This window comes from Lampetra planeri, chromosome 26 (genome assembly GCF_965212315.1).
Source record: "Lampetra planeri chromosome 26, kcLamPlan1.2.h2, whole genome shotgun sequence".
Lineage (NCBI taxonomy): Eukaryota > Metazoa > Chordata > Hyperoartia > Petromyzontiformes > Petromyzontidae > Lampetra > Lampetra planeri.
This window is the reverse complement of record NC_136132.1, coordinates 9,524,010-9,550,237: the sequence shown is the minus strand read 5'-3', so window position 1 is coordinate 9,550,237 and position 26,228 is coordinate 9,524,010. Positions and strand designations below refer to the sequence as shown.

At 44.1% G+C, this 26,228-nt stretch overlaps 1 protein-coding gene across 2 annotated transcripts; it reads right to left on the bottom strand.

Moving 5' to 3' along the window:
- Positions 1-338: 338 nt before the first annotated feature.
- Positions 339-21,335, bottom strand: LOC144727701 (rho family-interacting cell polarization regulator 1-like). 2 transcript variants are annotated; one of them, XM_078606729.1, is made up of 18 exons: positions 18,533-20,849; positions 17,969-18,049; positions 17,391-17,523; positions 12,749-12,910; positions 12,090-12,168; positions 11,843-11,866; positions 11,612-11,665; positions 9,853-10,002; positions 9,422-9,485; positions 9,273-9,316; positions 8,799-8,924; positions 7,495-7,643; positions 6,165-6,282; positions 4,605-5,711; positions 3,689-3,828; positions 3,452-3,572; positions 2,492-2,726; positions 339-2,084 (listed from the first exon to the last, which is right to left on the bottom strand). In XM_078606729.1, the coding sequence occupies exons 3-18, from the start codon at positions 17,483-17,485 to the stop codon at positions 1,987-1,989; spliced, it is 2,766 nt and encodes a 921-aa protein (XP_078462855.1). In that variant the 5' UTR covers positions 17,486-17,523; positions 17,969-18,049; positions 18,533-20,849; the 3' UTR covers positions 339-1,986. The 2 variants fall into 2 exon arrangements, with proteins under 2 accessions (XP_078462855.1, XP_078462856.1); XM_078606730.1 differs by having other exon boundaries at positions 4,605-5,708; positions 17,969-21,335.
- Positions 21,336-26,228: the final 4,893 nt, after the last annotated feature.

The window sequence follows — 26,228 nt, the reverse complement described above, 5'->3', positions numbered from 1 at the left end:
CCAAATCAATTCTGCAGATGTTACTATTTGTCCTAAACAAAAAGTATTTTGAGCTGTGCAAGTCCCCAAGAGAGCTGTGCACTAATTAATATGAAGCTTGTTAAATGCACTCCACGCGCAACGCAATCAACTCAAGTTTGCATACAATACCCAGAGGCAAATTAATTCTGGCCTGCCAAGATCACGCAGCCTTGCTCATGTCACAAGGAAGCAATTGTTGTGATAGCTGTTTGTCCAAAAATAGACAAAGGGGTGCTTGTCAAGACGAAATATGGCAGAAAAGACCGCATGTCAGGGCTGATGAGGCCTCGAACTGACGTCTAATGGAGGACAATATGTACAATCTTGATAGTTTATTTTTGTCGTACGTTTTTATCTCGATCATGGGATATCCAGTATTCACGACACAATTCGCTGTCTAGCTCTCCGAGACAAACATCTAACATGTCAAACAAAACGCGGTACAACCCGACAACACATCTAAGAAGAACTGCACAGTACAGGAAAACGGCAAAAACCTACGAATTATAATTTGCCGTACCGTATTTAGCAATGGACGTATACGTCATCCACTGATTAAGTAGCTCTTGATGCAATTATTTAAGTAGTACTCAACATATATGTACAGTATGATTTTCACGAAGAATAAATACATTCGCAGCTCCACCCGCTCAGTATTTTTAGTGCAGCTATTTAGAGACAGTGACCTGGGAGCCAATAGGACCCCCAGAGGCGAAGATGTAAACCCACACCTGCTTTGAAGAAGCTTCCACAGGGACTGAACATAAAAGAAACTGGCACTATCCAGTGTTAGTTGACTGCTCCAGTCACAGCGGGTAAATTGACCACGAATTTCTAACCATGTAAGCTTGAAGAATAATAATATATAAAGGTGCTTTACTATGAGTAGCAGACTGCGAATTATGAAGTATCAAGCAAAAACAATTAAATACAAAAATTGCTTTTGAGTTCATGTGGAGGCTTTCCCGACCAATATTATTATTTATAATTAGTTTCTTTTGAGTTAGTGTAGATATAGTGTAAGTTTCAACTATAACCATCACACGAGAGAGCCATTTTAATCACGTCATAGGGGCAAATTTGCCAACTGATTTAGTTAATCAGCAAACCGGAATATTGAAAAGCAAGCCAAACTAACGTTTTGCTGGAGAATACATCCAGCATAATCAGGTGTTAACAAGAACCAAACTCTCGATTAATTCGTTTTCATGGAGATTTAATTAAACTGGTCCAATCTCAAATCCAACAGATATTTTATACGTTTTGACAGATGTTGGAAATGGCATTTTTCACAGGTGAAATAATTATAGAAATCAAAACCATTATCTTACATTCCTTAAATACATATTAGATGGCTGTTTTATTTTTAAGACATGGTATACACATTGGATCTTGTGTAACAGAATTTAAAGGCACATTTTTAAGCAAATAAATATTTTTTTAATGTTTTGTCATATTTTTTATGAGCACAGACATTCCATAAATAGCAGCTGTAGTAAAGTCATGGTTAACATGCGATTCTACTCTTATCTCCAATGTCTTTAGAAACATGGTATAAATTATTGTTAAATGTTTTCCCAAGCGTTTAATATACTTAAATCATATGCCACTGATAACGCTTATGTTGCACATTATTCAACTGAAGTACACATTTGTACACAGTGCATATTTAGAAAGCATGGGATTAGTTAAAGTTTGGTTTGACTAAGTTTAGCAAATAACTACCCAAGCCAAGCTAAATTATTGACACAAGTTTACCGCTTATTCTGAGATATGCAATGGAAAGGGTGACATAACAGCAATACACTCACAATAACTTCACTGGGGAAATAGATTGCGGCATTTTAGACAACCAGCAGGGCGTTTCATCTGGCGTGTTGTGTCCACGGGGTGTGGATTGCTGTCACAGTTCAGGATGGCAACTGGACCGTGGCAACGCTGCGTGGGCATTGACACTCAGTGGCACTACAATACTGTCCGGAGTTCCGTCAAGTCCATCTGGTTCCACCTCGCCTCCCCACCTCGCTCCGCTTGTGTGCAGTCTCCAGCATCCGGCCGTAGCACTGTGGGTGGGAGTAAAGCATGGGATAAGATTTTGTGCACTCAGATGCGAGCCAACACATATGCAGGACACAGAGGAGTGATATGTCATGTCCGTAGCCGAATATTTAAACATTAAAATAATCTTTAAATATTTACACCAAAGAGAAGGCAAACAGATGCCCTATCAACGCTGTCATTGGGGAGTGCTACAGTGTAGCTACAGAAGTAAATTTCCGCCACTAAATTTCTGTATTAATGTGTAAATATTTACAGTGCAAGGGAGATGGAGGATAGCTGCATCAACAGCGCCTTCAGTGGGAAGCGCCAGAGGGCAAAGCACTGTATGTGATCATGCCTGTGGTTGAGTCAAAGCCTGAGCTTAATGCTTATATTGCTTAATACTTTAGGGAGAGTGGGTAACACGCACCTTGATGGATGTTAGAGTCCAGCTTTGAACACAGCTCTGCCACGAGCTTCTGAATGTCCATGCCACACGGATCCACGGTGACGTCCGGCTGTCCGTACATCAGCGATAACTGGGCTATGCCCCCAGGGTTCTCGCACATCACCTGAGACACCTGGCGCAGCACGCCAACTTGCTCCCTGAGCCGAGTCAGCGTGCGCCCGTCGCCACAGTGCAGTGGCCCTAGCGAACCCCCTTGCTGAAAAGAGCAAGCAGGCACACGGTCACCGAGTGATTGGACGAAGCCGAGATCCAATGCCTCACTCCGATAACACTTGTGTCATTTTCACATGTAGGCTTGGCTTTTTTTATGTCCAGTTATTTAGATGTTATATTATGGAATACAATATCAATGTTAAAGTCAAGTACATATTCACATGTTAAAGTATTTTATTTCTGAATTACTTGGGGTTATTTTAATATATCTGTAAGGGCACCCATTTTTACGTAAATTACATTTACATAGAACTGGGAGAATATCTATTCCTATGTAGGATGACTTCTCATGATATTTACATACGTTCATTTAAAATATTTTTCCACACTGTTGCCATCTCTGGACTAGTGTACAAGAACCTTGATGCTTTTTTTAGGGTACGGTCGGCATTTGGGACAATGAGCATCCAGTCTGCAGTCAAGGGCAGGAAACAAAAGCGAAATGGGGGAACAAGCTCACCATTGTATCATTCCCACTTGGTTGGAGAAAGTACGCACATTTCCGATGGATGCATTTGTGTCACATAAACCATAAAAGGCAACAACAGTGGTCAAATGGCATTTTCACAAAAACCGAGCCGGGACTCAATGTACCCACAGTAGCAAAACAAGTCTGTGGATCGCCGAGCCAAAACCCTGCAGTGGGTGATATAAAGACTGCAGTTCAGGTCAGGGTGATGATAGATATTGCATTCGCGCTGGACCTACCTGCAGAAGGTTTGTGCAATGACAAAGATGTTGTGTGAGGGAACAATCCAGAATCTTGTTTCCAGTTGTTAATGGAACCGAGTCGAGATTTCCTGTATCTTTAACTTTATTATTGCCACACCTGAAACAAAAACAACAGAGAGTGTTATACACGGTACCTGTTGTATTTAATGACTATCATAGCAGTGCTGTTTATCCCATCCTGGGAGAAACAATTAAAAAACGGCATGTATCCACCCTGGCTGAGGCTGCGTATCCATGCAGATGTCGTCCTGCTCCCAGGCATTCAGGAAGCTGAAGCTCTCCAGAACCTGCTCCAACGTCAGGCTGGAGCTGGAACCTCCTCTGCTCTCGGGCTCGGCAGGTGTGCTCGGAGCCTGCAGACACACAGCAGCACCAGCTGAGACAGCGGAATGGTGCCGCACTACAGCACCAATCGTCTCTGTCTGCTTGGCTCTTCCGATGTGTGCTATTGGGTTGTACCGCGTGTTGTGGGGCATGATGTCTGATGTTTAACTTCATTTGCTGAGAGCTCCTTCAGGCAGCACGTGGAGCGAAACGTCAGTTATCATGCCAAACAACAAGCGGTACAGCCCAAAACCCCATGGGAAAGCCACACAGCATAACTGCGGATACTTACACAGTTATAACTTTGTCTGTTTGTAATGCATACGTTTAGTTGATGATGTAAGTATAATAAATCTAAAATATTTTCCCCAATACCCTGCTGAATAATGGCCTCCACCCACCATGTTACTGTGAGGGATAATTTACCATTCTTCACCACGCTGGTGAGTGCAGGTCGATGAAGGCGGGGAACATAGATATGGGAGAATAGAGTACAGTGCAACAATGGATTTTGCTGCACTTCCCACTGCTTCCAGAAAATGAGTCCCCGCAGCAGCCTACAACAACCTGTTTGTTTATGGCAGTTGCCCATTTAATAACTATTGAGGCTATAAACATGCTCAGCTTCCGAGATCTGACGAGATCGGGCACATTCCGGTTAATTTGATCACGGGATAAGATAAGACGTGTTACTTATAGATGAAGATTTTGTGAGTGGACAATGAATGTTGCTCCGTTTGACAGGTAAGGAAAACCATGTGGGCATGAAGACTGCAAATGTTGAGACATCTGAGTTAAATCTAACCTGCAAGAGGCGTCCCAAGTGCGTCACCTCTTGCTCCAATTCGTCCAGTGCGCTGAATTTCCCTCTGCAGGTATTGAGGGCAGTGCGGAGGTTCATCCACGCTACGTTCAGACTGCAGGACTCGCCATGGTGCTTTCCCACACCGTGTAGAGGTCCTCCTCTCTGAGATTCAACCAAGTGGCTAGGCTTAGTTACCGCCTTTGTGGCAAGGCCCAAGTCACCCATTGCAGAGCTTAATTTCATCGGGCGGATGGAATTGCCCGCAGAAGTCCGCGACAAACTGTTGGTGGGAGTTGAATCTGTCGAATGTATATGCAACACGTTTGACATTAGGTCAGAATGTGGAATCTCAGGTGTTAGGCTGGAGGTGCGTAAGTGCCATCGCTTGCTCTGACTTGTCTCTGACATATTGACAGGGCCCATATTCTCTAGAAGTGGGTCTTCTTCGATGTGTGTTCTTTCTGATTCCACGTTATCGCCTGCTGACCTTGCTACTCCAGCTTTGCCAGCACATTCAGCAATGGCGTCGACGCCGCCGCTCCACAAAATAGGTTTCACTGAGTTGCCTTCAAGCTCTGGTGCGATAAAGTTTGTTGAAATCTCTTCATACTGTGAACGCCGGGCCTCCGCGAGAGCGTTGCCCGGAGGAAGCACCGTTTGCTCCGTCATCTCCAGCGTGACTGTGTCTGCAATGCTGCACAGCTTCACTAGCAGCTCGTCGGTGGCTCCAGTGTCTGTGAATGAGTCCACGCTGCACTCGCTGATGAGGCTCAGTGCCCGGCTGTTGGGCCAAATGCCATGGTGGACAGGTGGCCGATTGTGGCTGCGAAGGGCCACCACGATGTCTTTCTCTTCCTCCGATGACGAAGACGAATCCCCGGAAAGGGCCTCAGTAGACGATACCTTGTTCGAAGCGGTATGTGGCAATGATCTCAAGTCCTCGTCTGGTTCTCCCACGTGATCAGTGGAAGGCTGGGAGGAGTCGTCCGGCATTGGAGGTTGGTAGTTTGGTATCCGAGGCCGGCGAGCTTGCCCATTTACCCGGTGGTAAATGCAAGAGGCGGAGGACAACGTGGGCTGAAGCTCCGTTCTGCACAAAACCGCCTGCTACAGCAACCAAGCCCACCCCCCACACACGAATTACACACAAAATTAAGTGATATGCAGAGTAGAAACTTCAGGCATCAATCAAGAATATTAGAGCTTGGTTCTTATGCATACGTTCTTCTGTGGATTATTAAATGTATGATTTGTGAAAGTAATTTATCTTCATCATTGTTACCATCATCTTTAAAGTCACTATGATTACAAAAATCATCACAAACAGCATTTTGCAATTAAAAGCTTTGAATTATGTTGCTTTAAAAAGATGTGATGAAAATTTTCAAATTAAAAGAATATTACAGTACAAAGAAAAAAACGTATGCCATACTTAAAGTACAGTTTATGACATTAATACTGTCTCCAGATAGCGATCTACTGTCCCCTGTTTCCGCAGAACTAAATTACCACTGTTATAAAATGGTGCTTCTGTTCTTGGCTCGGCCGTCCCTGACTCACGTGGAGCGAGGGAGTGGCAGGGGGGCTCTGTCCATAGCACAGCGCTCGCCGGCGCGCGTTGGCGGACAGCTTCCCCACCGTCAGCGGGGTCATCGCCGCCTCGTCCTTGTCGAATGGACTGTGGGTCGCGTCGCGGGGGAACACATTCACCGCAGGACATACGGCTTTGCTTAGATGCATACGTGTACACGTACAGCCATTCATGTTAACTGACTTTACAAAAGGTGCGAGAAAACGGACCAAAATACCTTGCTGATCTCGTCAAGGAGCATAAACCATCACGAGAACTCCCGTCATCCTCGCAGCGGCTTTTGGCTAACCATTAAAAAAAGGCGGTCACCGCATCACATGCTTTCAGATGCGCTTCTGCGGCCGTCTTGAAAACTCTCTTCCTTCCGATATTAGTAAGCCACTGGAGCTATGCACTTTTAAATCACCTAGATTGAAAACGAATTTCTTTAGAACTGCTTGTTTGTGTTTAAATTAGTTTTCCTTCCCCCGCACCTCCGAGTAGCACGGTTGGCTATGTACAGTTAAAATAAATAAGTTCAACATGCATAGATACGATTGTTGAATGAGGGCCTCCCCACACCGTGTAGGTTGTTGAGGCTTATTTGGATACACTCCCCCATCTCTTTATAGGTGGGAAGAATAGACGTGGCAGCACAACACGTATAGTGCATACTCTTTGGTTCTTTCGGTAAAGTCACGTAATTATAAAATAAAATAAATCACGACGTTTCGATCGGAACACAAGCGGTCGACCTCAGGCGAAAAAATAGTAGTGGAACTGCTGAAACGTCGTGATTTTTTTTATTTTCTACCTACGTAACTTTACCGAAAGAACCAAAGAGTATAGATTCCTGCAGTCACGAAAGCTTCAAATCAAGAATGTCTAGTGCAACAATTGATTTTTCTGTAATGCCCTCTGCTGCCCTCGTGCAGTCCCGCAGCCACCTATATTAACCTGTTATGCGCACATTGTTCGCCCATCCAAGCACTCATCAGCAGAGGTGGGACAAAGTCATTGTTATGCAAGTCCAAGTCGAGTCGCAAGTCATCAAATTCATGACTCGAGTCTGACTCGAGTCCAAGTCACATGACTCGAGTCCACACCTCTGCTCATCAGGCACAAACCTGCATAGCTCCAGAAATATCACGAGATCGGATGCATTCTGGGTGGTTTGATCATAGGCCAGAAATGTGCACGATACCAAATTATTTTTTGTTATATGTTTGTACCACAATTTATGATTCAATTGAAAATGTAAAGAGAATTTGAACTTTTGCACCTGTTTTACTCATAAAATCCGGAGTGCAATTAACTTACTTCCAGGTCACCTCCAGATGGAGTTTTATGGTTCCCAGTGAGTTTATGTCCAGCGCCACGATGCGGGTGCCTGCAGCAAACAAGCTGCCCGTCTCGCAGGCAACGCTGCCCACAAGCGTGTGGCTTGCCAGGCCTCTCAGCTCAGTCACCTGTGCACAAAATCCAGACAGACGCGTGGAAAGTAACAAGCGCTGCTTCGTGAAAAGTGGCATTACAGCCAGGGAGGGTTCTTATCATCACATTTATGAACTATTTGGTGCCAGTGTATCATTTGCTAACTATATTTTTTGCATGAGTATAGTACTAAATGCCGACACACACATAAACACATGTGCATGGACAAAAATATAAAGATCCCCCATATAGCCCCAATAGATCATTGGTGCAAGTGTTGTTAACGAGCACCTGTGAAGTCCAGCACGGAACATGAGGGGGGGTGGTATGGCCAGGACCATGCACGACCCCCTTTGCCCCCCCCATTGGTGATGTTTACACACTGCACCAGGTAATAATTTAAGGCTGAGTCATCCCAGAAGAGGAACAGGACAAGCTCAGATACCACTAGCCACTGGTTATCAGGTTCTACACCACCGCTTTATAGCAGCGACGGCTACTATAATACACACCTCCCAATAGCACGGTTGGCTATGTAGGGTACGAAAGAAGTTCAACATACATACACAGTGTTGCTCAAGGGGGGTTGTATTGACCAGAATTTCACCATGCTGCTCTGGTGAAGGGAGTGGCCTGGATCGGCTCATATATCACTCGCTACGATCGTTAGCTGTGGCCGATAATTAAACTCGGTCGCTGAGTTCGTAGTGCCGCCCTCTTACCACTGCGCTATCGCTCTCCTTTTAAGGTCACACTCATTACACACAAAATGCTTGCCACAAATGAACCACAATACCTTGCTGATCTCGTCAAGGAGCATAAACCATCACGTGAACTCCGGTCATCCTCGCAGCATCTTTTGGCTAGCCATCGAACAAAAGACGGTCAACGCATTGCGCGCTTTCGGTTGCACTTCTGCGGCCGTCTAGAACATTCTTCCTTCCGATATTAGGAAGCCACTGGAGCTATGTACTTTTAAATCAAGATTGAAAACTCATTTCGTTAGAACTGCATTTTGTTTTGAATTTGTTGTCCTTCCCCCACACCTCCGATTAGCACAGTTGGCTACGTACGGTGTGAAAGAAGTTCAACATCTATACATGAAAAGCATAATATGCAGCTCAGTACTGACAAGAATGATGTGGATGGGTTTAGTTTTATAGCGTTTGGGTGGGAAGGTCCAGTCTGACCCGCACGTAGAGGGGTTCAGCGAGGAGGGCCGACAGCACGGCCTCCGTGCCGTCCCAGCGCTGCTCGTCTGCCGAATCAATGCGCCCGCGCATCTTCCAGCGCTGCCGCCCGTACCGCACCACCACCTTCTCGCCCACACACACCGCCGTGCACGCTCGAGTTGGTACCACAGCACAGATTCACTGCTCACACTGCACAAATGTCAGACGAGTGTGAACGCTGTCCTGCATTTGTAGCAGCTTGGCAATGCAATGTATAATGATTTGCCAAATGTTAGTTGAAAAAGCCCTGGACAAAGTGCTGAATTATTTCGTGTTATTTGTTGTGTTTGATCACATTTCAACATTGCATATTCAGCACAACAGTAGTGATATGCAATACTGTATTTTCACTCGTGGAATATCGCCAAAGGCACATTGTGCCAAGTCAATGTTTGAATGCTGTCACAGTTAGCGGAAGGTGCTGTGGCTCACCTCATACTGATCTCCTGGACACAGCCGCGCAAAACCTGCTAAACCTGCCGTGAAGAGAGCAAGAGAAAAAAAGGACTCATCAACCTAAAGGCGATTCTACGAACACTTTATAAAACCTTAATATTTCGGGAAATAAGGTGCAACCGTACCTTTCATCTGAATGTGAAACTCTCCCAGGAGCTTCTCCAGCTCATTTTCCAACATGCATAGACTCTGAGAAAGAATGGGGACCATTTTTTATTTTTTTAATACTGAGACCATCCCAGCCGACACACGGATAACTGTCATGAACGCACTGGTGCCTGGCTGTCGCCCTGGAAAAAAAACTGCACTGTAGGCCAATACGCTGAAATGTGATAAAGATCCCAAATATCGAATATAATTAAAAATAATGAAAATGTCACTTTTGATCAATGGGACACACTGTTAAAAGTGTGTGGCTCATTTTAGCACTGTTAACAAATGGAAACAATACGGAATCCTTAATTGTACATATATATAAAAATCAGCTAGGTTCTGTTTTAATACAAATGCTGCCCATTCCTGCTGTGAGGACCGAGTTTAGGACAGTGCCCGATACCTCGGTGTAGTCGCGGTGCTCTCGTGCCACTGCCAGCAGGGCGGCACGCGCCAGACGGCTGTTCCGCGATGCCTGGTACGCCGCCACCATCTTACGCGCGCCATCCCTGAGCCGGCCCTGGATGCAGTAGCTCTCGTACAGTTCCTCTATCTGCAAGGAGGCAGAGTGGGCGGACACACGGTGGATTCAACTCGCAGCACGTAGGCCAACACGTCGGACATCATGCCAAACGACACAATACCACCCGATAATGCGTCAGATAACTTTTGATTGCCTGTGTGCCACTCTACTTAATTTCCCCAGCTGTGGCAATGTTTCATTACCACTGCTGGATGAAGGTGTTTCCCACCCTGTGTGGGTTGTAGGGTTGTTGGAGCATACTTCATCATGCTGGTTCGTGCAAGTGGATGAAAGGAGGGGCCCAGGACTGGTTTAGATATCACTTGCCACTCATCTTGGCCGTGGGTGGGAATCATGTACTTAAGTTTATAACGCAGTGTGCTAGCCACTGCAACAACGCTCCATTAAGTATGATCTCTACATGTTCACATCCATGAACTAAATAGCAGTTAAATGCCTATTTAGTGGCACTGATTTTTTTTTACAACCACGATGTCGTTTGAGATGGAATTTGTGGATGACAGATCGAGTTGCTCAACAAGCAAGCAACTCTTCTATAAAATGACAGACGAAAATTATTAACTGCTTCCGAAAAGAGTGACGAAAACATTTAAATGTCGGATGGAACTGTTAGCTGGAAATTCTGCGCATGTGAAGGAAAATTGTGGTATTTTTCTTTTTAAAAAATTGGGCCTACCATTGTTGTATAAAATTTGTAATGACACTTTGGAGCATGGGCCTAAAGCTCTAGTTCAATTATTTTAAAATTGACCAATCCACAACATTTTCCTTAGACTAGTAGTTCTATGACAAGGGAATAATTCAAAAGAACAATATTATCATGAGATTAACAATTCTTGATTAGCGTATGATGTATTGAAACGTAAAGTCAGTTCACTAAGTTTAATTAAGTGAGAGAGGTCAATCTTGATTTGAAGCTTTCGTGACTGCAGGAATCCATACTCTTTGGTTATTTCGGTAAAGTCACGTAGATAGAAAATTAATAGATCACGACGTTTCGATCGCAACACACACCTGATGACGATTGCTTGTGTTGCGATTGAAACGTCGTGATCTATTAATTTTCTATCTACGTGACTTTACCGAAAGAACCAAAGAGTATGAGAGAGGTCAAGTTACAGTTTGGTTGTTTACCCAGCATGCTGCGAATTTAAATCGCTGCTTTCTAACGCAGCATCAGCACACACCAACCATATTGAAAAATGTGTGTGTTTGTAGCATAACGGCGAGTCAGTTTGCGCTCCATCTGGAAATGAATGTCTTTTTGGGTCAAAACGGGCAGTGCACAGAGGGCCTGTGTGTAGTGGAATTCCCCGCATAGGGACTGCTGTGTTTGTGAATCTCTGTGAATTGACCTTTCATAGCACACCAAACTTGGTAATTCCATACAACTGTTAAAATAAAAAGGAGGGAGGGATGTGCTTTCAAAACTGTTAAATGCTTACTGTGCTCAACTGAAAAATGACCTTCATCTTTTTTCCCACTTTTCCTCCGAGAGTACATTCATGCGCAGCATTGTACGCTGAACTTTAAAAACTATCAGTTTATAGATTTTATTACGCACTGGGGAGCCCCCTGAAGATATTTTTTATTTACATAGCCACGCACGAGATCGTACCTTGCTTATGTGGAACTCTAGGTGCCTGAGATAGCGCTGGGTCGCTCGGAGTTGCTGTGGGTGAAAAATGAGGTGAAACCGTTTGCAAGAACCTGTGCAAAAAACAGTGACCCTGGTTGAAATTATCTCAAGCATTTTTGCTTCATGTGTATATTGTAACAACCATTACTTTCATGCTATGAGGTGATGCCATTATTACATACACACACAGAAAATCACTTTTTTACATACCTTGTCCAGTTCATAGAAAAACGCCTGGGTTTTTGGTAAACATGTGAAAAAAAAGAGATCATATACTATTATGTGTTATATAATGTAGCGGTGTTATTTTATTTAATCTATCAAGTGGCCTTCAGCCACTCATTTTAACAAGTTAAAAAAATACAATTTACTATTTGGATATGTATGCATTTTTATTTTGATGGCATCAAGAAAATTAGAAAAGGCATAAACAGATGGTATCTCAGAGGTGTCAAACCATTCTGGAGTCTCTTTTGGTTCCTTTCTGCTGGGCCACCAGACTTTCCAGTTCATCGTGATGAGCTTTCAGAAGTTGACTGTAAGACAATGATATGCAATGAAGCTGAGAACATTTACATTTTCCCCATCGGCCACCATCCACCCACCTCCCACCTGTGTAAGGCACTTATTTTCTCCAGCTAATTCTATTCCATCTTAATAGCCCAAGATTTCTGTATTCCCTCCATCATATCTGCCAAAGACTTCTTTTAGCCTCAATAATATTTCTGATACCGTATAAGATATGGCTATTGTCCCCAGCTTTAATGTTTTGCCTCCAATATTCAAGCATATACTGCCTAATCCCATACAGGTTGAGTAAGTTCATGAATGTGGATCTCGATTTCCTGAGCTTGGTTTGATGTGTAAATCGTCCACATACCCCATGCCATTGATAGCTTACATTGACATTTACAAAAATACAATTATATGCTCCCGCATCTATTCTACCGACCTTCACCAAGCCCCGCTGGCAAGTATGGCCAAGCATGTGTAAATAACCCCTACGACCGACATGGCGTGGGACAGCCCTCATCTAGCCGAATATTAACAAAGGGGCTTTACATGTACAATGCTGTGGTTATGTGTTTTGGCCACCATTCTTGATTTCAGCCATACCCGAGCCCTCTTCTCAGTGATACGTAGATGTGCTCAGCTTGCTGTGGCCGTGGAGTTCGCAAGGCCCCTCCGGGTGGCTTGCCCGACGCGGATGACCCCTTGATGCTCCGGGTCGGCGATCGGCGCGCCTGCACAGGCGTACTGCCGTACGGCGAGCGTGGCCTGGACAGCGCACCACCGAGTGATCGTTGGCATAGCACACGAGCCAAGGCTCTCCATGATGCTATGCTCTCGGGCGAGCAGGGCAATTGGGAAAAACCCTCGGACGTGTTTCAGAGCTGCCCACTTGAGGGCTGATTGCTCTCGTGCGCTACGCTTCACCAGCGCCGCAGAGGCTGCAGCCCAGGCCTATGATCTTGAGGGGCCCGTAAAAATGTACACTGTTTTAAAATGCAATAGTATAGCACTGTGATAAATCAAATACATAATATGGTAATTCCAGCCACAGCATCCATAAGCACATTCGTCTTAACGCTGATTTAGGTTTACAATTTGTACATCAAATTAAAAAACCGATATAACCAAGGTTAATAACTATGGAGTGTTTGACATCAGGTCTGGGTGGTGATTAAATAAGTATAGGGAAGGAATTTATGATACAAAGCCGGGCACCAGCTAACTTAATGCGTTACACCGCTGCCGGAGACGAGTGAAGTTTTAAATAATCTCATTACGTATGATTTCTAAAGAGGGCACGCTGTGCTTGTAAAGTGCTTGGGTTGTTCCTGTGGCTTGACCCGACATAAACACAAACAACTGGAATGCTAAACAAGCTGCGCTTAGCCTAAATATCCTAGTGGCCTTGTTTCGACCGAGCCATGGGGCTGTGCAGGGAGGGGTGTGAGGCACGTCACTTGAACAGTAAATCGTAAACACGAGATGATACTTCAATGTACTTTGAGATACACACTGACCTCCCCGTTGTAATATCAGAAGTACATTCCAAGGTTAATGCGATCCGTAATTGAATGAACTTCAGACTAAATACTAAATATATTTCCTCGTGTGCTGATTCATTTGGCGCAAGTTTGAGTAGTCATTAAATATAATTGTAGCTATCTGCTGTGAGTTATCAGCACAAAAGCACACAAATCTAATTAAACTGTGAGAACATAATTTAAAACTATGCACTTCATCTCACAGTAAATATAGATGTCGTAAAAATGATTCTAAATCATCTTATACTGTATTTATTTCCCACAATGAAACATTTAACAATTTAATCACAATGCAGCCAAGCTTTCCCTCTTACAATCAATAAGAGACACATTCAATAACATATACATATAAGCTGCATCTCAAGTGGTAAGTCCTTGTACAAGCCTTTGGTTTAAAACAATCGATTTGCCCTCATGCCTATGTATTATTTATGTATCAATGGAATTATTATTTTTTATACAGTTGAGAGCTCCCAAACATTGACCATTTGTTATTAAAAGTCAGACCTGTGCGACCGTTGTATAACAATGACTTATTTCAGCGAAAAAGTTCTTATTTAAATTTTTTTTAGCGTGCCTAGCATTCGTTGTGGCAATCGTGATACCATCCAGCAGCATTGTGCCACTGTATCTTTGCTCTATTCAGTATAGTTACATGGAACGTGCTGACAAATCAACGCTGCTGTAGCACGCAGGGAGCAACAGTGGCGCAGTGGTTAGTGCACTGCACTCTGAGCCTGGCATGCTGAGTCAAATTCCTGGTCACGGATAACATCGGTCACTGCTGCATGAAGGTCTCCCCATATTGTCACCATCCCTCGCGGTCTTGCGATGCTAAAATCCATCTCGCGCCTGCACATCATGAGATAATTTCTTCGCTTTATCTCCGCGTTGGTCATCCTCTCGGTCATGCTCCCTGCCTTGGCTGCTATTCCATCAATGGCCTCGTGCATCAGGCATCATCCCTTCGAGCCAATTGTCCTACCCAAGCCCACTTACTTTTCTAAACAGTCAATATGATGTCTCTAATTCTAGATTTGAAGCTTTCGTGACTGCAAGGATTCATACTCTTTGTGTTTTTTCGGTAAAGTCACGTAGGTAAAAAGATCTAGTAAAATAAATGAAAACAAATTTTAGTTGTTTTCATTTATTTTAATTGATTTTTGACAACAAAAAATTTAGTTGTTTTCATTTATTTTATTTTATTTTTTACCGAAAAAAAACCCCAAAGAGTATGATGTCTCTAGTTTACGTTTGATCTCTGATCCCTCTGTTTCTGCTGCTGTCTCAGTGAAATTCTCAAACAGGAAGGAATCTCTTCACGGTTGTGTACATTTCACTTTTTGCTCTGTTTTCTTTGTCATTGTCCATGTTACTGATTCATATTGTATAACAGGTCATGTGCACTGATTGTAAACTTTCTGATGTTGGAATATTGATATGTTGTTTTTCATTATCAAATTTTTTGTTTTCAAAATAATTCCAACCTACTCTTGCCTCTTTATTTCATCATTTTGACCCTGGTTCAACTTCAATAATTGCCATAGGTATATGCTTTTTATTTTGCCAATACAATGTCCATTATTAGTTTTTATATTATATTGATGATATTCAGAGAATGAATCTGTATCTTTTCATATAAATGTTGTCACCCTTTTAAAATATAATTATTGTGGTATCACATTGTTATAGAGGCATGTGGTTACTGTGTAATAAATTTGTAAATAGGTCTGCTCATTGCTATCAAACGTCTTTGATGATGATGTCCATAATTATTCTGGTTCAGGAGCTTTCCTCTTTATCATACTGTGAAGAGCAGTGGTTCAACTGTGACATTTGGAACATCTGTCTCCTTATCCGAAAAAAATGATATTTCTGTAGTATATCATATTCTTTGCTTTGGGAACCTGCACAAAATTCCTTGACTTGTTTAAGGATTCTTTATGTATCATGATTTCTGGCATCCTTTAGCTCACTAAAGGCTTTCATGATCATTTGTAATTTACCAATTATCAACTCTCTTTTTGCTGTTTCGTGTTTCCGTTGTTTGTTATGACCTCTTTAATTATGTTTCCATTATTTTGTTTATTATCTTTATCATATTGTCTATTACTTGTATTAACAGTTGGACAAAGTGATATTATTAATATTTTTTGGCATCCCACATGGGAGGCCTTCAATTAGCAGTGGACTGACATGAGACTGTAAGTTATTACTCTAATAAGATATTAATAATCATGACATTGAGAGGACATAAGGCAGTTTTGAAATAAACAGGTTAGATGCATTATGAGGCAAGTCTGGCGTGGAGTGACCCTATGCTGTGCATTCAACTTATATGTAAATATATCTATGTATGTTAAACTTATTTTGCACCGTACATAGCCAACCGTGCTCATCGGAGATGCGGGGAGCGCATATTATTGAAGGAGACATGTTATTTTTGGCAAGCGAGGCTCCATAGCATGTAAATCGAACCAAAATTCAAATGCTGCAGTAAAAAAGTGTAATTCATGTTACAAAAATTTAAGCATTTCAACAGCTGAGAAAAGACTTTGAATAAATTAGTTTTACTTCACATTTACCCTCATTCTTCCGTTCCCTTAATGCACACGCGTTAATGATATCAGTGAATAATATTGACACTGCTTCCATCTATTCCATGACATTTTATTATATCTAACATATATACGTGTTTTTTATGTGCATATGATTATGTTAGCATGTGTTTTTGCCAACAGACATATATCTCATTGCTTTTTCGCGGTTGTGCTGTATGGCTTATTTTATGTTTTTCTCAAACTGTACCACGCATGACGTTCTACATTTTGCCTCCACATGCTGGGGAGCTTTTTTAGGGACGGATTTGAGCCGCTCATTTTCCTCCCTCGAGTATAAAGCATTGCCGGCCACTGCTGGAACTTAATCATCGAGGGAGAAAGTGAACTAGCTCAGGTCAGTACCTCAAGAAGCTCCAAGCATGTGGAGAAAAACATAGGACACCATGCGGAAAAACAAAGCGCAATTCAACCAGAAAAATCATCAGACAGCAGTACGGGTCCATACTCTTGGTTCTTTCGTTAAAGTCGCGTAGGTAAAAAAATATAAAAATAAATAAAATAAAATCACGACGTTTCGATTGCAACACAAGCAATCATCACCAGGTGTGAACACCACAGCAAGACAATTTATACTCAAGTGGGAGAGATGCCAAAGTTAGCGATTTGATTAGCTGTGATTTTTTGTTCCGTTGTCTGTTAAAAGCTCTAACAGATAGGTGTAATCCCTCCCCGTCGAGGTGGTTCATTCTGGATTTGAAGTTTTCGTGACTGCAAGGATCCATACTCTTGGTTCTTTCGGTACAGTAATGTAGGTGAAGAAAATAATAAATAAAAATAAAATAACCGCTAACCCCGGCATCTCTCCAACTTCAGTACAAATGTTATTGCTGTGGTGTTCACACCTGATGATGATTGCTTGTGTTACAATCGAAACGTCGTGATTTTATTTTATTTATTTTTATCTTTTATTTTATTTTTATTCATTATTTTCTTTACCGTCGTGACTTTACCGAAAGAACCAAGAGTATGGATCCTTGCAGTCACGAAACTTCAAATCCAGAAGGCAGCAATACGGGTCTTTGTTGTTGACGGCATGCTGTTCTGGGCGATGTGTCCCCTCTATGAGCCCAGTGCCAGTCTCACCAGGGTGTCTTGTCTCGCGTCGAGCTGAAGCCTGCGAACGACTGGCTCCTGAAGACCAGACCGACGCGTGGGGCCGGCCTCAGAGCCAGCGACATTGCCACTTCCTCCCAAAGATGGCACACAAACGATCCCTCTTTAAAAGAAAACACAAAAACAGCCCCTGCCATTCAAGATGTTACTTATAAAACTCATACATGCCCAGTAAAGTCTCGATTACTTCGGATATTGAGGCAGACGCGTAACCCCCATAACACACACAAAAAATATTTTTCCAAAACACATTCGTACATTAGGATGTAGATTTCTGCGTATGTAGAATGGGGTGAAGACGTACAATGAATGTCACGTGTATTTTTTGTATTGCTTCTTAAAGTTATCTGTTTACTTGTAGACATGTGCACAGATGGGCGCTGAGTCACTGGCGTTTGATGAGTGATGAGGAGCGGTTAATAAGCAACCCGAATAATCCGTCCACAGATTATAATGAAGAGTTAAACGCGGTTTATGGGCTTGCATTAAAATGTCCGTTGTTTGTGTTTTGTGAATTAGTTTTATACGAAACATGTCGTCGGTATTACCTCCTGTCAGTTCGAGATGTCTTCAGAGAGGTAAGATGTGTTAAGAGACAACACCAGGCATATCCCGTGTAGCGCGAACTCCTAGAATAAGCACGCACAACGCTTTCGTTCATATCAAGTTCTTCACCGTACTTGTATGTGATGCTACCTCTTAAGGGAAAACGTTGGCTATCATCAAAATATCCGGCACTTCAAAACGTGTCTCTGTTGATACAGTTACGACGTTGTTAATTTAAAAACAACATGAATGGTGTGGATTTGCTCTCCAACACACCGGTGTGCTGCACTTGTAACGAATTGGCATGTTCTGTTTACGTGACAAACCTTACTAATTGGCTGTGCCGGGTGGTGGCGGGTTTAACGACACATTTTTATTCACGCGATCTAATCCCCAAAACATATTATGAACATAAAAAACCTCACATACCCAATACACATACACAAGAACGTCCCGCCAATGAATTCAGCAAGCAGTGAACGAGACCCCAGCAGTGGCAATCATTAAGGATCTGGGCTGAGTAAACCGCGTTCGATGTCGTTGTGCGCGTGCATGCCATCCCTTACCTTGGAACACGCCGGGAGCACCCACAGACAGCTGCTGCACGGCTGAAGATTGTGCCAATTATGTGTATCCGACAAGTCTGCGCGATGATTATTCAGCCTGGCATCCAGGCAACTGGCTTTCAAGCGGCACTCGGAGTTCTGAAGCTGCAGCCGTGCGTGTGTGTGCGCGCGTGTGTTTGGACTTGCGTGTGAGTGTATGTGTGTGTGCGTGTTTGTGTGTGCGCGTGTTTGTTTGTGCGCGTGTTTGTGTTTAAGTCTGTGAATGGGCGCGTGTTTGTATGTGTGGTGTGCGGGGACACATGTGTGGTGGTGGTAGTAGTAATCGTAGTGTGTTTATGTCTGGGTTTGTGTGCCCGTGTGTGTGTGCTAGTTCGAACGTGTATTTGTTGTTGTGAGTTAACGTTCATGCAAAACAGCTGATGGCAGCATTGTGTGTGCGTGTGTATGAGCGTGTGTGTATGAGCGTGTGTGTGTGTGTATGAGCGTGTGTGTGTGTATGAACGTGTGTGTGTATATGAGCGTGTGTGTATATGAGCGTGTGTGTGTATGAGCGTGTGTGTGTATGCACGTATGTGTGTGTATGAGCGTGTGTGTGTGTATGAGTGTGTGTGTGTATGAGCGTGTGTGTGTATGAACGTGTGTGTGTATGAGCGTGTGTATGAGCGTGTGTGTGTATGAGCGTGTGTGTGTATGAACGTGTGTGTGTGTATGAGCGTGTGTGTGTATGAACGTGTGTGTGTGTATGAGCGTGTGTGTGTATGAACGTGTGTGTGTATGAGCGTGTGTGTGTATGAGCGTGTGTGTGTATGTGTGTGTGTAAGAGCGTGTATGTGTGTATGAATATGTGTGTGTGTATGAACGCGTGTGTGTGTATGTGTGTGTGAGCGTGTGTGTGTATGAACGTGTGTGTGTGTATGAGCGTGTGTGTGTATCAGCGTGTGTGTGTGTATGAGCGTGTGTGTGTGTTTGTCAACGTTCGCGGTGCGGAACGATCCTCTAAACGCGTTAGCGCTGCTCCGCTACGAACCCGGCGAACTGAGTTCCAATCCCACTCACGGTCACCAACACCAGTCACGATTATCCGAACCGATCCTGGGACTCCCCAAGGTCGACTCAGCCTCAAACGAGTACCCGGTGCGGTGTGTAAACATCGCCACTAAGGAGGCAAAGCGGCCGGACGTCGTGCTGGAAACCCACTCCCCAGCATTGGTGCTCGCTAACACCACTTGCCCCAAAAGTCTGTGAAGGCTTTACGGGGCATCTCTGTCTGTGTGTGTGTCTACGTACGTGTGTCCGCGTGTGTGGCTTAAGAGGGTTCCAGGGGCTATGACACAACCCTCGGGGATTTCGCGTTAATGAAAGGGGGGTAAGCGATGTTGCTTCTATCTGCTTTAGACTCTCCGTAACGGGCTGACGCTGACATCATCATCATCAGGCTGTTTCTGCCGGGCAATGGAAGTGGAGGCCCCACATCACCATGAGAGCCACGTCCCGGTATCCATTCATCCGCTGGTTGAGGCTGCCCCCTTGTGTCCCACTCACCATGGTAACTGCTGGAAAGTTGGCTTCAGAAGTTGCAAACTTTTTATTCTTTGGGTCTTTCGGTAAAGCCACGTAGATAGAAATAATAATAATAAAATAATAACAATATCACGATGTTTCGATCGCAACACAAGCAATCGTCATCAGGTGAAAAATATAACGGGAGAGCTGATGAGGCAAGACAATTTTACTCAACTTGTGCATTTTTGGGTGCATTTTTTTTAAGTTGCGAAGCAATTCAAATGTGAAAGAATTCTGAAATCTCAAATCTTTTTAAAGTTGTCTATACTTTTTTAAGCTGTCTAGACGATGGTAGTTTTTTTTGTTTCATACGTACATTTAAATAAAGTTGTACATTATCTTGGAGAATAAACATTTTAAAAAGGACATTGGAACAATGTGGAGAGTCCTTTGGCACTTTGTTGATACTCTAACGTAGCAGTTGGATCAGACAGGGGTGGGTCTCCAGTTGGATTGTCATTGTCTTCAAGAATATTTCAGAAAGGAGCGCCCATAAATGATGTCAGACCCCCCCCTCCTCAAATATGACGTCACAAAGCTCTGCCCCCCCAAAAAATAAAACATGCTTCAAATCGCTTTAAACTATTGCATTGTAGTGCGTATTTAATGTGGTGCTGCACTCTGATGTTGTAGGAGAAAACATTTATTTAAAAGTCTATTTAATTAAGTAGAACGTGTTGTCTATATTTATTTTAAGTTGCGCATTTTGATGTGACGTCACATTTCTCAAACCCCCCCCCCCTCGTCACACATTGTCACAAATGTCTGACCCCCCCCCCCAGGTGCGTGACGTCATTTATGGACGGCCCAAAATGCAATTGTTGTTTCAATCATTTTGAAAATAATAATAGACCAATAAACCAATTAAGCAATTAAACTTTACGAATCTTACGGCATGCGTGCTTCGCAACACCTGGACGGTTTCCGCACTAGTTTTATTCAAAGACATATGGTGTGTGTGTCTGTGTGGCTGTTACGCAACACGTCTCCTGCAGGAGATGATTACAGCTCAGCAGAGTGTGCAGAATCGTCGAAACAAAATCAGGGAAGCGATTGGAACGACGAGACCACGATGCACGTTTCGCGCAAGGTGGCATTTAAACGCCCCTAGAATGGCTTCGGTGGATGACCACGTTGTTAAGAGGGGATTGATGGATGGAAAAGAGGAGGGCGATAGGGTTACATCCGTCGCGGAGATGGAGCGATGAAAATCAGCTGAGCTCGTGGCGCACGGGGGGGGGGGGGGGGGGCTTTAATGGGTCGGTGCATCGTGGGACCATGAGAGAGGGAACAGACTTTTGGAGACTTTAATCCTGCAATGGATTAATCATGGATGACAATGAGTGAAGTTGCAGTCGTTATTTACTGTAGCAATTTCAAGTAGTACTCTACTGTAATTTAAATATAGTATATATATACAGTACTATATTGACGTAGATAATCTATATACTGTAGTAATTCAGTCACCATATAATGTGGTGAGGGTAATGCAGTATCTGCAGTGTCACACGTGCACTGCACGTGGTCCCTCGCTGCTGACATAACAAGTACTGCATGTATACTCTTGGTTCTTTCGGTAAAGTCACGTAGAAGGGAAATAAAATAATAAAAATAGAACATAATAAAATCCTCACGACGTTTCGGCCACAACACAAGCAGCCGTCCTCAGGTGAAGAACAGAGCTGTCGGAAAGACAGCATCCTAATGAACACTGCTAAGCTTGGCAGCGTATTTAAACATCGCGTCGTGATAATTTTATTGTTTATTTGTATTATTTTATTTCCCTTCTACGTGACTTTACCGAAAGATCCAAGAGTATGAATCCCTGCTTTAAATCGAAATACTGCATTTATGTTGAGGTATGTACCGTATATTGAACTTCTTTCGCACCGTACGTAGCCAACCGTGCTATATTGCTTCCAGTTCAACTCGAAAACAAGTCCTTCCCCCACCTATCCGTGCTATCTGCTCCCTGTACCAGTCCAGGCTCATCAAGAACGTCCGATTTCCCTCTGCCTATGGGGCCGTCCATAAATGACGTCACGCGATTTTGGACGATTTTTTACCCCCCCCCCACCCCTTCGTCACACAGCGTCACAAAAAGTCAGACCCCCCCCCTCAAATATGACGTCACAAAGCTCTGCCCCCGCCAAAAAATATATAAAACATGCTTCAAATCGCTTTAAACTATTGTCATTGAAGTGCGTACTTAATGTGGCGCTGCACTCTGATGTTGTAGGAGAAAACATTTATTAAAAAGTAAATTTTATTAAGTAGAACGTGTTGGCTTTATTTATTTAAAGTTGCGCATTTTAATGTGACGTCACATTTCTCACCCCCCCCCCTCGTCACACATCGTCACAAATGTCTGACCCCCCTCCCCCTAGGTGCGTGACGTCATTTATGGACGGCCCCTTTGACTGACTGAGTGCATCACTCCTCGCTATCAAAATGAATGTGCTCAATCGCGTAACGAGCATGGGTGGCAGGCACGGGGTGCCTTGGGCCCCCCCTGGTGACCAAAGCTACGAGTTGGTCCTCCCTTAACCACCATGAGATATTTATTCAACAACAGTGTATATGCTTTGTCTCCCTCTCAAATTTGGCAATCTTTGGAAGAACGTAATCAACCAGGTGGGGTGTTGACTGTTGTGTTAGCCGACTCTCTGTCTTGTATTGAATTATATTTCTCAGTTTACTAGGTTTGTTTTCTCTTTCATTTGTACCTGATGAAGATTGCTTGTGTTGCAATCGAAACGTCGTATCCTATTATTTAATTTATTTATTTTCTGCGTGACTTTACCGAAAGAACCAAAGAGTAATTCCTGCAGTCACGAAAGCTCCAAATCAAGTTTGAACCACCTCTACGGGGAGGTTTTAAATTAGTTTTCTCTCTCTCTTTCTCTCTCTCTGTGTGTCTCTGTGTTGTCTCTCTGCTTGTGTGTCTGTCTTTGTGTCTCCGTCTCTGTGTCTAGTCTCTCTCTCAAAATTTCACACTTTTAACTCTTTAATTTAGCAATCTTAGGAAGAACGTAATCAACCAGGCTATGCGTTAATTGTGTGTTGACCGACTCTCTGTGTTGCATTGCATTACATTTCCAAATTTTGCTAAGCTTGTTTGATTAAGTGTGTTTTCTCTCTCTCTATGTCCGTGTTGTAGTATTTCCTGCAGTCACGAAAGCTCCAAATCTCTCATTGACATGCTAATTTCTCCCCCCCTCTCTCTCTGCCCCCCTCTCTCTCTATTTAAGGCCTCGACACAGAGGCGTTGTTTCTCTGTGTGCCTATGTGTGTGTCTCTCTCTGTGTGTCTCTGCGTTATCTCTCTCTGCTTATGTGTTTGTCTATGTGTCTCCGTGTCTGTGTTTTGTCTCTCTCTGAAATTTAGCAATCTTTGGAAGAACGTAATCAACCAGGTATAGGGTGTTGACTGTTATGTTAGCCGACTCTGTGTTGTATTGCATTATATTTCTAAGTTTACTCGGTTTGTTTTCTCTTTCATTTGTACCTGATGATGATTGCTTTTGTTGCAATCGAAACGTCGTATGCTATTATTTAATTCATTTTCTTTCTAGGTGACTTTACCGAAAGAACCAAAGAGTAACAGTGTAAAAGAACAAGAACTTATTTAGCACGCGGTTAAAATTTTAGTACAAAAAAAGCTTTCTTTTATGTTCCACGTTTTATTTAAACTGATGTAGAGCAGTAACGATTGGCTTCGGCAAATTACCCATCACGTTTTTTTTCCTACGTTGTCATCATAGTGTGCAACCAGGTAGACAAGTAGGGCTGTACGTGTCTAATCACATCATTACGCCCGTGAGCGTAATGATGTGATTAGACAAGAGCAGCCGCGATGTATAATAGCGTAAGGTGCGACCGTGCAAGACGAATCAAATATTGGGGCTCCACTTGATCGATTGCCGCATCCCATGTCGTTACTATGCCACTGGTAGTGTAGTTACTACGCCACTGATAATGTCATTACTTCGCCACTGGAATTGCCCCCGTTGTTATGTACAAGTTAAGTTGTGGGCACATTGAGACGGCTATATGAATCCACATAGTATAGTAAATTGTGTTTCATTGGTGCTCTGGCAATTGTTTTCAATTGAAGCTTTTGTGACTGCAGAAATTATATGAGTGTTACAAAATCTACCGCTAACATTTCATTGATAGTTGTAATATTTTATCTATTGGCATAACAAAAACGATCTACGTAGAAATATACAACAATCAAGCTTTGGGCATTACAAAGGCAGCGTTTGAGAGATGCGGCAATAACATCAGACACTTGGCTCACAATAATTCAATATATTAAACTTCTCCTATGGCAAATTCTTAGATCTGGAGGTAAACACCTCCGTTTTGTTAAAATATACTCCATAAATGAGATTAGGGTTTCCCCCTTTTATCTGGCAACAAAAGAGGTTTTAAGTTGTTAAAACACCAAACTGAAACCTTTTACAAGGAATCATTTCTACATTAACCACAATACTTGTGATCAAAATTTAACAAAAAACTCCGTAAATATTCACATAACGGAGATTTTTTAAAAAAACTTTAGCCAGGCAATTGCTGATACATATGTAGAGCCGTTGTAGCCGTTCTAGACGGCCTGATTTAGACTTGCCGCGGGTGGCAAACAAACACAATGGGCGTGGCTACGTCGGTACGCGGAGCAGGTGCTCGCAGCGACGTCCTCGCCGTACGCTGGGATCCCCCACAGCCCCTCCCCTCGGGGAAAGATGGCTATTTAAGGCGGTGAGCCGAAGGGCTCTGGGTCTAGTGTTAAGCTGTAACCAGTGAAGAAAGAAGACCAGCTAGACCGGCCCTGGAACTCCCTGGGATCGCTGTCCTTTAAGGACCGACCAGGCAAGCCAGCGGCGTGGCCCCCAGAGCCCAGAACCGACGCTCTTCTAAGAGCGGGGTCTGGGTATTCGGGGTGCCGTAACCTAGGTGTAAGCTAGCTGTGAGCTAGGCTTGTTGTGTTCCGTAGCTAGACGGGTGAAGGGGCCGATACCCCTTCAGTTACTGTAAGCTTCCGAGTTACGTGCTGGTGTTAATAAATAAGCGTGTGCCTCCAACTACGTGTCAAGTCTCCCTGGAACCATACTACATCTGGTGTCAGAAGTGGTTCTACAAAGATGGAGACGCGACGCACAGCTCGTACAAGAGAGACGGAGGCGGAGGAAACCACGGCCGACTTCGAGCCAGAGATGGCTGCGGGCGGACCCGAGCAGCAGGAGCCAAGTCCACCTACACCGCAGCGTCAGGACGAGTGGGGACCGTCTCGACTGGCCGAATTGCTGTATGCTGCAGCCGCGACGCTGGAAGAAATTACCCGGCTGGGTGCGGGTGGAGCTGCGCGGGCCGATGGCGGCCGGCATAAGATGCCGCTTCCCGCCATTTCCAAGGACGCTGAGTTTGAAGTTCCCGCCATAAGTACAGTGCAGGCTGACGGCGAGGCGGGGCTACGTCACGTGGCCGATACTCACCAACCACAAGCCACGTCGGCAGCGGCAGACAGTGAAACGTCACCACAGCAACTGCCGTTGCCACGCGACCAGCCCGCCAAAGCTGCACAGAGTGACGGAGAGCGTTTTTCGCCTACGGACGCTGCGCTGCAACAGCGACTGCCACCTCTCAAGGAATTCGTGGGAGGAGAAGGCGACTGGGGTGGCTTCCAGAGGTGCTTCCTCGCCCATCAAGAGATGGCGAAATGGACCGACGACGAGGCGTTGCGTGCGCTGCCGGCGATGCTTGACAATGATGCCCTCGCCACTCTCACCTCGGCACCAAGGGCGAAGCGCGCCACGCTGCAAATGGCGCTGCAACTCCTCGCCGCGGTCTATGGACCACCCTCGGACTGTCGTCAGCTGTTTTACGATCGCCAGCGAGGCGCCAAGTAGTCGCCCCTGGCGTACCGCACGGCTCTCCTGGCCCTGGCGAAAACGGCTTTTCCACGGATGGACGAGGATGGGGTGGACACCATGGTCACGGAGAAGCTGCTGCTGCTGGCCGATGATTTGGACATCGTCGTCTTGGCTGAAGACGACGCGGAAATGTGTTCGTTGAGGGCCGCCCGGCACATTCATGCCAACCTGCTGGCCCAACGTCGGAAGGCCAGCAAA

What these genes read in the sequence shown, in the direction of transcription:
- LOC144727701 (XM_078606729.1), bottom strand. Translation starts at nt 17,485, where the DNA reads ATGTCGCTGGCTCTGAGGCCGGCCCCACGCGTCGGTCTGGTCTTCAGG. An exon ending in CATCTGGAGGTGACCTGGAA is followed by an intron (nt 6,283 to 7,494) that starts GTAAGTTAATTG and finishes CGCGACCCACAG; the next exon opens with TCCATTCGACAAGGACGAGG. An exon ending in ATTGCACAAACCTTCTGCAG is followed by an intron (nt 2,727 to 3,451) that starts GTAGGTCCAGCG and finishes TGCTCTTTTCAG; the next exon opens with CAAGGGGGTTCGCTAGGGCC.